Here is a 10,145-nt window from a genome sequence, read left to right on the forward strand (position 1 = left end):
AAACATACCGGGATCAAATTTAAAACAATTCCAGCCATCAGCTGATAATTTAATTTAAATATTTTATTAACTCCAATATATCTTCACAGATAGCGCTTTGGTGCATGTCTAAAAAATTGTGTTGTAAAATAATTAACAAATTTTAACAAAATTAGTGATTTTAAATTAATTAAATTTTTAAATAATGAATATTAAATAAAGAAATATATAATTAATAAATATACTGCTTAATTATTTTAAATAAATGATGATTTTCACTTTATTGACTATGTCAGTGCACATGATCATAGAGAATGTCAAAGTACATGTCACTCGATATGTATATAAAACATTTAATGAGTTTAGTTCTTTAAATATACCTTAAAAAAATTATAATGTGATTAATTTTCATTTATTTGAAGTATTTGATGAAGGTATGTTCAATTTTTCATAATACAAAAATAAATAAAAAACATTATTTCACTTTTGGTGTCTCAGGTACGATGTAAACATCTTCAGGGGTCTGAAAAATAATTCTAACCTCAATTATAATTTTAATAAACATTATTTAGTAATTGTAACGATAATTAATGATTTTATTCTATAAATAGGTATAATTAGAATTTGCTGAGTCAACAAATAGTTCAGAATAATTTTGTTATTTTTTGTGACATTTGTCAGCTGCATCTGCTGACTTGCAATTCTCATTATTTACAGAAAATATTGCGCTGCAAATAATAAAATTGTTTGATATTTTTTTTTTTTTTTATAAAAATTTCATCTAATTACTAGTTAATTAAATTGTGAAATAAATAGTTAATTGAAATTTTGCAATATTTTCATAGTAATTGTGACGTCAAAACTAACTTTAAAAGTTGTTAAGGTCATTAAGAGGCAACGCCATCTTACTAAGTGGCAAATTTGAATGAAATTTTTGACATTTATGTTTGCTATTATTGTTAATAATTTTATATAAAATTTATTTCGTTTTTTATTTTTATAGGTGGAGGAGACTTTGATATGGTGAAGTGTAAAATGTTGAAAAACCTCGCAGAGATTAAATAATACAATATGACACCAGTAATTGTTGTCTGTTTTATTTTTTTGATAATCTACAGTAGTTTTACATGGTATTTATCATTTTTTTAAATAAATTTTAAATGTCGAATAATTTAATTTTTATATTTGAATGTTATAATCATGACTTTATAACTTGAAATAATTATACAATTTTTTTTAGGATTCTCCCGAGAGGATTAGCCTGGCTAGTAAAACGAAAGTACAAAATTCATCTCCGAGTAGGTCACATTATTTTTCCTTATTTGATCCTCCGTGATGTGACCATCACCAAAAATGGCTTCACTGTGGTAAGTATTTATTTTTAAAAAAAAATTATCAAATATCTGCAAAATTAATTATCATATAAAATAATTAAAACTAAACTTGACAATTTAAATTTAATTAAGCAAATTGAAGAAATTACAATACGAAGTAGCTTACTTAGCAGCGATGTCGCCAAGCTATTTTCTGTTGTGATGCACGACGTCAGAATAAATAAAGATGTTCCTGTAACACCTGCGATCAAAAAGGAAAATTTTGACTTGACATTAGATTTTAGAAATAAAACAGTTTCACCGATAATCATCAAATTCGTCCAAGTAAGATATTTATATCAATATTTAACAATATTTAATAATACTATTAATGTTCTTGATTTAGTTTATGGCTGTGAATATAGAAAACGTGAGTCTACTCGCTTTAGGAAATGGATGGCTAGTAAATGGCAGCGCTGAAAGTTTAAGCTTAGACGGAAGTATTGTTCATGGAGCTCGAACACTCTTAGCTTCTGTCACAATTACAGGAGGATCTGTCAAACTTTTACATCATGCATCGGATGCTTGTTTATCACAGATAAGTTTTGCTGGAAGTGTTGAAGCGACTTTGAAAGCTCAGGGTGAACTTGCAGTAGAGGTAATTAATTGTGTAAATAATAAAAATTTTATATTTTATATATTGCAATTTAAAATATGGTTTAAAAATTTTTTAGAAATTATTTATCGGTGTAACACAAACTGAAAGTTCCGGAGGCACGGGATTGATGCAATTTTTGCGCGACAAACAATCTTTATCACCACAACCACGACCTCGTAACATACCGACTAATGAATATTATAAAAATTTACTCTCAAGATTTTCTCCTATTTTACCAAAGGTAAAATTAATTAAAAATCTTAAAATCTTAATCAAGTTCAGAAAATGTGACCAAATTTTAAATTAATTAAAAATATTTAATTATTATATTTTATTTTAGAATTTAACTTTAAAAGTGGGTAGCTCCTCAGTTCTAATCGGCCGAGATGACGGCGCATTCAACGGACTTGAAGGAATGATGAAACACTTCCATTTGAATGCTAAATTTCAGCCCAACGGACCTCAGGTTAACTTGGCAATGAATTTAGAAGGGTTTTCAATTAAAGCAAAAATGCCAGTCGTATCACTACGTTCTTTATCAATAGAATGCAAATTAAAAGAAGACGTCCTGAGAGTAGAAACTCTACTAAACAATCTTTACATAACTTACGACCACCAAGACTGGGAATTAATGCTTGCGAATCAGAACCAAGATGTTTCAAAATCAGAAGTCAGCACTCCAGCTAAAAATAAATTCCCGTGGCTTGAAATCCAAACTACAGCAGAGCTCCACGAGGGTTTGATGGTAGTGCGTCTCCCAGATGTTCCCGAAGCTTCGTGCAGCGTCACGCATATTGACGTGTCTATAAACAGATACGCCAACAACGTCGAAGACTGTAAAATAAAATTAATGATGGAATCATTGAAGTGTGCGTTGAATGAAAACGCTGCTCGTAAAATGGAAGCTAGTCATCATTGGGGTAGTCCTCTCTCAGTGGGTGTCCTTGTTGCAACCATCCACCCGAATGCTATTGGCATTGCTCTAGATGTTTTAAGAACCGAGTGGAGTCTCGAGTTTGCTAAATTTCTCAAAGTAGGTATTAAATACTGGCAGGAACATCACGGAGTTTTAACTGAATCCAATAAACAAATCCAAGATGCCACAAAAAATAATTTACAATTAAATTTAAAAATATCTAATTGCAATTTTTTCTTTATTGCGGAAAATGAACTTTCTATAATGATGCGCTTGGACTCTGCAAATATTGAAAAAAGCAATAAAAGAATTGTCGGAGTTGCTGAAGGCTTGTGTGCAATACCGTTGAATAAAAATGAAACTATAATCTATGAACACTCACAGATGCTGAAGCATCCATTTTTGTCTATCAGAAAATGCAAGGGAGCATTGACACCCAAGTCAATAAGCGTAAGTTTGGATAGTACTAGTATTACATGGAGTCCCAATCTTCATCTTCGGCTCCTTCAACTCTGGGTTGAGTCTTCAGATTTTAGGAAAAATTTAAACTCAGCGGATTCTATGAAACAATTTAAACCAAAACGTTCTTTTGATTTATTAATTACAGGAGGTATGACTTTAGCAATAGACATTTCACAGACTCACTTTGTTGAGTTGTCCTTTGATCAATTAAGAAGCACGCAAAATAAGTGTCAGATAAATTATCTTAGAGGGGCGCTTAATATGGTTGATATTATTACAATAGAAGAATTTGAACTTTTGAAGCTTGAAGACAGCGAAGAAGTAAGACTTGAAAGGTTGAATAACGAAGGGTTTGAGTTAGATTGGAATGACACCTGGTCTGTGACAATTGAATCTGCAAAAGCAACTTTTCCTTATGAGCATTGTTTTACTGAAGCGATTCAAAATGAACTTATGAGCGTTAGAAAGTGGCTGAAAGAAATTCATTCGAATAAATTATTTAAAGAAAAATCTCTGCCTTGTGATTTAGTTATCAAAATAAAAGAGTGGATCTTCGAAGTAAATGACGATCCGTTTGAAGTTCGCCTTCGGGATAATTATGAATTATTAGAAGATGAATACAAAGAGAGTTTAAAGCGGCAAGCAATGCTTGACGCTAAAGTGCAAGAGCTGTGTCGTGCGCATTTATTGCTGCCTCAGGGAAAGGTTGAGGAATTGTACGCGAGCTTGAATAAAAAAAACGCTGAAATTTATGTCCAAAGGTGGCGTCAAATGCAGCGAGCAGGTCCTTCGAGAACTAGACTATTCGCTTGGACTATGCAAGACTTGGAGATAATCGCTTTAGCAGATCCAACGATCGACGGAACTGAAAAGGCGACTAGAACAATTATTGAACTAGATTCAGAGTCACCCTGGCCAGAAGACGGGCTTGAATTTAATATCCTCTGGGTCAGAGGAATTGCTTTAAAATGCGCTGAGTGGAAATTACAACTGCGTGATTTTCCGCAGCCGCTTCTTCTGGTTGAGGGCTTAAGTATCTGGGGGAAGCTTGCTGGAGCAGAAGCTCTGGCTCCTTCCCGAGCAAGAAGAACTGTTAGAATAAAAATCGGCGAGCCGTGGGATGATATTGTTGTCGAACGCGGAATGACTTCTTTAAAATACTACCATGATTTAAATTGGGACATTGACAAATTCAGATATGCCTTTGGTCCATGCTGGGAGCCTGTGATTGCTCAGTGTAATTTAAGCTTTGAAAAAATACTCCATCCTTCAAGAGATCCGAGTCCACCTCTGCCTTTTTGGGACAAAATCCGCTTGATATATCACGGAAGAATAACTCTATGTGTAAAACAACTCACAGTGTTACTCCACGCATCACTGGATCCTTACAACACAACCGAAGAAATGGAGCTGACTTGGTCCGGCCTGGAGCTCGATTGGACGCTAGGAAAAATAATTGTAAAAGGCGACTTGGACGTTTATGTCCGAACTGCGAGCAAGTATGATGATTGCCGGCTTCTTCATTTACCCAGCGTTAAGCTGGGGATTAAATTAGTTTGGGTCTGTCTCGGAGATTCTCGAGATCACCACGCAGCGATTCCTTGCGCCCCTGACAGACTCCCAGAGTATTCTAGCAACCAGGAGCACGATTCATTCCGAGCCTTTCGCTCGCAGAATTTAAACGTGAGCCTTGCTCTAGAAACAAAACCTTTAGGCTCGCCTACGAGTGCTCCAACTGCAGTTTTATACGGAAGCACTTTACGGTGGTTTGAAAATTTGAAGTTCATTTTATCAGGAGCGACCAGACCCACTCGCAAGGGTCGTCTGTTTAAAAACATACGCCCTAGAAAAAAACAGCTGAGCAGACACTACAGAAAAATCAGACTTACTCTTGCTTTTCATAGGTTCCACGTCAGCTACTGGATGTCCTTCGCAATGCAAAGGGGCTTTGAAGTCACTGGTGGAAGAGTAGCTTGCTCTTCCGAGCACAATTTAAACCTTCATCCTATCAATGACGGATTAATTCATCGTCTAAGAGCAGAGTGGTCTGTTATTTACATGAACTGCGAATTAAATGACGCCGAAATTTGGTTAAAGAGTGCCATTCAAGCAGACAATGGACTAACATCTTTACGCCAGCCTGTAGAAAAATGCTACTGCCTCAGCGTCTCTCGGGTGAGCTACGGCAGAGAAGCTTTGGTTGCTGAGATAAGTGGAGATACTCCTACTCACAGACTAGTAGTTCATGATCTAAAAGGAGCTTGGACAAAAACAAACCGGGATGTGGCGTTCGCTTTATTTGACTCTTTTATAAAAACTCAGCAGCTTAAAAAGAACCTTTCGACCGCTGCTTTGAAAGGTTTTCACCGAGAATCAAATGCAGTGCTTCAAACAAACACCAGGTCAGTAGAAAATCAGACACCTACTCAAGTCACAGCTTCTGCAACAACGTCAACAGCTGCTGCTAAAAGTCATCAGCCAGAAGCAGCTGGGATGCTTCAGAGACTTGTAGCTGAAGCGAGCAACAAGCCGATAGCTTTTAGCGATGATTTATCATCGCAAACAAGAGGACAGCAATTGAGGGGCCTTGCAGCGTGTAATCAAGATGATGTTCTTCATAAAAATTGGCTGATTGCTTTGGTGAACAGTCAGGTGCTCCTTAAAGGCATTGAAACGCGGGGATACGTTATTTTGTCTGCTGCTAAAGCGGAAATATTACAGAGAGTTCATCGGCCTGTTTGGCGAGAGCGGACTTTGGTGTCTAAAACAACCTGGGTCGGTTCTTTGGAGTGCATGCAGTACTACGCAACAGTTAGCGCTAATATTGATGACAATATTGACGACAATATCATGTGGCTCACTGTTGATAATATCCAGGAGAAGGATTCAACGGTTATTTCCAGCTTTCCAGATGTTCCAGCTCTTGTAGGGTCAGGACAGAGTGTCGGAGGTGTTGTTAGTCAAACTGTTGGAGGTGGCGGTGGCTTACAGCATCAGCTTCAGAGAATAGTTTCTAGGTGCAAGTGCGAGTTTTTCTATGTGGGATACAGCCAAGCGCTGGATTCTGCTGAGCTTAAGGAAGTTCCACCGCCTCCAAGAGAAGAAATCACTCCTTGGGAGCGGAAAGATTTATCAGCTGCTGATGCGTTTACTTTGATGCACTATGATCTAGATGTTTGCACTAATTCTCTGCAGTACGCTATGATTTTAGACGTTGTTAATAATTTGCTTTTGTATGTAGAGCCCAGGAGGAAAGAAGCTATGGAGCGGCTCCAAATTATGCGGTTTCAACTTCAATTACACTCTGTTGAAGATCAGAAGCGCCCGATTCAGCAGTTGCAGAATACAGTCCGTGGGTTGGTGGCTAAATTGAGGAGACTTGAGAAGGAAACTTATCTGGTTCAAAAAGCTCTGGCGGAGGAGTCGAACCCGAGTCTTGTCAGTGAAATTGAAAGGCTTGAAGAGAGAGTCTTTGAGTGTAAAGAACAACTGGGAGCCAAAGCTGAAGAACTTGATGTTATGTTGAGTTGTTATAAAGAAACTACTGCGCCAACGATAGTTTCTACTACGCTAAAAGACAAACCAGCTGCTGTTGCTAGGGCAGCTGAAATTTGCTTCAAACATGCTCAGTGGCGGCTGACAGACGCTGATGGACAGCTTGGGATTGCTGATCTGGTGCTTACTAATTTTTTGTACACTAAAACGAGCAAAACAGACGACTCTGTTGAACATCTTCTGGAACTTGGGTATGTTAGGATGACTAATTTGCTGCCTAATCAAATTTACACCGAAGTTTTGACACCTACAGAGCTTCAGAGTAATATGCCGGTGGAAAGGCAGCGGACTTTGAGAGTTTTTTGCAGGGAAAAAGCACCCGTCGCTGGAATTTCAGTCAAAGAACACTTTGAAATTAATGTTGCGCCTCTGACAATTGGTCTTACTAAAAAATTCTTTAATACTATGCTCAAATTTTGTTTCCCTGAAAGAGATCCTGATGCTATTGAGGAACCTCAAGCTCCTCAAAGAGACTCATCTTTTTATGTACCTATGGAACGAAGAGATGATGTGGAAAAAATGAAGGAAAGAGCTGACAAAAATAAATTGTTTATTTATATTAAAATACCTGAAGTTCCTGTTAGGGTGTCTTACAAAGGCAATAAGGAAAAAAATTTAGAGGACGTCAGAGATTTTGCTTTAGTTATTCCGACTTTGGAGTATCATAATGTTACCTGGACTTGGCTTGACTTACTTTTGGCGATGAAAAACGACTCCAGGAGAGTTATTTTGAGTCAAGCTATTAAACAAAAATTGCAAATTAAACCTAAAGGCCCGCAAGAAGAAACTATGCCGCAGGAGGAAGACAAAGCGAGACTTTTACTTGGTGCTAGGCATCTTCCAGGAGATGCTAAGAAAAAAAGTGTATTTAAATTTAAATAATTTTTTTTTTTTCTTTAATTATTATTGTTAGAAAATACAATTTATTGGACTATAGCTATTTAATAATTAATCGAACTTATTTATATTACTATTAAATATATATTAATAAGTGTATTTATTTTTTAATTAACTGTTTGGTAATTTATTTTTTTTTTTTTTTTTTTTTTCACGTTAAAAAACTAAAAATATATCAAATTAATTTAATTTGTGAATAAAAAAATTAATAATTATATTTTTGAACAATTATGTGCCACACTATAATTTCTTTAAAAAAAAAAAACTCTAACTATTTCAAGTTAATTTTTGTAAATAAAAATAAATATTTATTACTTTAATTAAATTACCAACACAAATGATAAATATTTTAAAATTTATTTATCTTCATCTGACAACTTCAAATTATATACTACATTATAATACTTTTTGAAATATTTATTAATTATTATTTTTTTTTTTTTTTTTCAAATTTGAGTGTTCCTTTTTTTTTTTTAACCGTGTTATTTCTGTATATCCGCAGTACATTATTTTCTAAATTGTGTGTACATGATAATTTAAAAGCTGCAATCATTGACCGATTAATTTAAAATGCACAACTTTATTTACGAGCTATTGAATTTTATTTGATATTTTTTTCACTTCAGCTGGATTTAATTTTTCAATTTTTATCCTTATGTTTTACATCCTTGTACAAAATTTTTACACGCTATCATCTGAAAATACCAATTAAATTATGTATAAAGATTATTGAAGGTAAAATATGTAAAGAATAAATTGTTCTTACCATGATACCACCACTTTGTTTTTTTTGGATTTTTATTACACGTTTTCACATAAAATGAATTATCAGGTGGCCGCTTCTGTCAGTAAAATTAAATAAAAATCATTAATAAAACCCAATAAATTTTTTTTTTTATTAAATTTTTAAATAAAATTTAATTTTTTCAATAAAAAAATTAAAAAAATTTTTAAATATCGGCTAAGTTAATTTTGATTACAGTAATTACTAATTTTAATGTCATATAATTTTTTTATAATTAATAATTTACCTTTTCTTTACAAGAACTTAGCATAGACACAATACTAAGGCAAACACTTTGAACAGAGAGAGCCGGAGACCAGTCATCTGTCAAAATCGACAAACATATATGTCCATTACTGTATACATGTGGATGAATAGGAATGTTTCCTCCAATAAAAGTAACTTCCGGAGAATCGAAAGGATACTTGGAGCTAAATTTAAACTGCAACTGAAAACGTTCTCCTTCGTAAAGAGTGCCTTTGGCACCTTCCATGTGAACTATCCATTGAGTAAGATTTTGGCCAACGAGATCTTCATCTACTTGCACTCCAGGAGGAGGTTCTCGGATGAGGGCCATTAATTCTTTTTGAAGTCGCCTCTGGAATAAAAAATCAATCAGTCAGTAATGAACAAAAATCATTAATAAATTTTTTTTAATTATTAAATTTAATATTTACTATATTCATAACTTTTTATAAAATTAAAGTCAGCTGTCACTTTATTATTTTTTTATTTAAATAAATTTGTTTTAAAAAATTATATTTTAAAATTTTAATTTTAAATTTATTAAAATTTCCACATGTCAATTTTTTATAAAAATATTTTTAATTTATTAAAATTCTGCTAAATTAATTTTTAATAACTTTTTATATGTCACTAGGTTATGGTAAAAACAAAATGGATTAAAATGAATTATTAATAAATAACTTGATATTTTTTTAATTAAAACTATTTTTACACTTAAAATTAATGTAAATAAATAAAAAAATTATTTAGCAAAAAAATATCTCCTTGAAATTTTTAATAAAGAATAGTTAAACAAAGAAACTATTAAGTATATAACCAAGGTCATTAAAAAGTTTATCAACTTGTTTTTATTGTGAGTATTTATCACAAATAATATTAAAAAATGATTTAAAGACGCAAAAATAATTATCTGTCAAATCAGATTACTATTTTAGAAAAAAAAAAAAAAAAAAAAAAAAAAAATGATAGGTGAGTAATAAATATTAAAGATAAAAACACAATAATATTGGATGACTTACCTCTGAAGGAGACATTGCCGTCATTTTATTAATTTGATGTCCTTTGATAAACATAAACATTCCTCATTGAGTAGAAATTAATAAAATATAAATGAAAAGCAAAAACAAAAATGTTAGATTTACAATAAATTTTTTTTATGACTCAGAATTAATCAACATAAAAAGTGCTAAATAATAAAACTATAATTCATAATATATTTAATATTTATCAAAAATAATAATCTAAGATGTAACTACAATTATCTATAGCACATTTTTTTAATTTATGTACAAAACATATATAATAATGCAATAAGGAATAAATAGTTTCACTACA

General features: G+C 32.9%; 2 protein-coding genes across 3 annotated transcripts; one reads left to right on the top strand and one right to left on the bottom strand.

The window, feature by feature from the left end:
• Positions 1–120: 120 nt before the first annotated feature.
• On the top strand, positions 121–8,322 carry Hob (bridge-like lipid transfer protein family member hobbit). Its single transcript, XM_074238023.1, has 7 exons — positions 121–413; positions 983–1,109; positions 1,220–1,346; positions 1,446–1,637; positions 1,699–1,950; positions 2,027–2,191; positions 2,291–8,322. Exons 2-7 carry the CDS (start codon positions 1,051–1,053, stop codon positions 7,763–7,765), a joined length of 6,270 nt encoding a protein of 2,089 aa, XP_074094124.1. The 5' UTR covers positions 121–413; positions 983–1,050; the 3' UTR covers positions 7,766–8,322.
• LOC141524315 (ubiquitin-conjugating enzyme E2 W) lies at positions 8,117–10,096 on the bottom strand. 2 transcript variants are annotated; one of them, XM_074238128.1, is made up of 4 exons: positions 9,830–10,096; positions 8,812–9,162; positions 8,547–8,622; positions 8,117–8,475 (listed from the first exon to the last, which is right to left on the bottom strand). In XM_074238128.1, the coding sequence occupies exons 1-4, from the start codon at positions 9,887–9,889 to the stop codon at positions 8,462–8,464; spliced, it is 501 nt and encodes a 166-aa protein (XP_074094229.1). In that variant the 5' UTR covers positions 9,890–10,096; the 3' UTR covers positions 8,117–8,461. The 2 variants fall into 2 exon arrangements, with proteins under 2 accessions (XP_074094229.1, XP_074094230.1); XM_074238129.1 differs by lacking the exon at positions 9,830–10,096 and adding an exon at positions 9,242–9,390.
• Between the last annotated feature and the right edge of the window lie 49 nt (positions 10,097–10,145).

The sequence above is a fragment of the Cotesia typhae genome, unplaced genomic scaffold (genome assembly GCF_013202065.1).
Source record: "Cotesia typhae breed Kobodo isofemale line unplaced genomic scaffold, CoteBio_Ctyphae contig_22, whole genome shotgun sequence".
In the NCBI taxonomy this organism is placed as follows: Eukaryota; Metazoa; Arthropoda; class Insecta; order Hymenoptera; family Braconidae; genus Cotesia; species Cotesia typhae.

Bases quoted from the DNA above. Each gene is read 5' to 3' on its own strand.
- Hob (XM_074238023.1), top strand. From the start codon at position 1,051: ATGACACCAGTAATTGTTGTCTGTTTTATTTTTTTGATAATCTACAGT. The intron at 1,347-1,445 runs GTAAGTATTTAT...AATTTAATTAAG, and splicing joins CCAAAAATGGCTTCACTGTG to CAAATTGAAGAAATTACAAT. The intron at 1,638-1,698 runs GTAAGATATTTA...TTCTTGATTTAG, and splicing joins TAATCATCAAATTCGTCCAA to TTTATGGCTGTGAATATAGA.
- LOC141524315 (XM_074238128.1), bottom strand. From the start codon at position 9,889: ATGTTTATGTTTATCAAAGGACATCAAATTAATAAAATGACGGCAATG. The intron at 9,163-9,829 runs GTAAGTCATCCA...TTTTTATTCCAG, and splicing joins CGGCAATGTCTCCTTCAGAG to AGGCGACTTCAAAAAGAATT. The intron at 8,623-8,811 runs GTAAATTATTAA...TTTTACTGACAG, and splicing joins TAAGTTCTTGTAAAGAAAAG to AAGCGGCCACCTGATAATTC.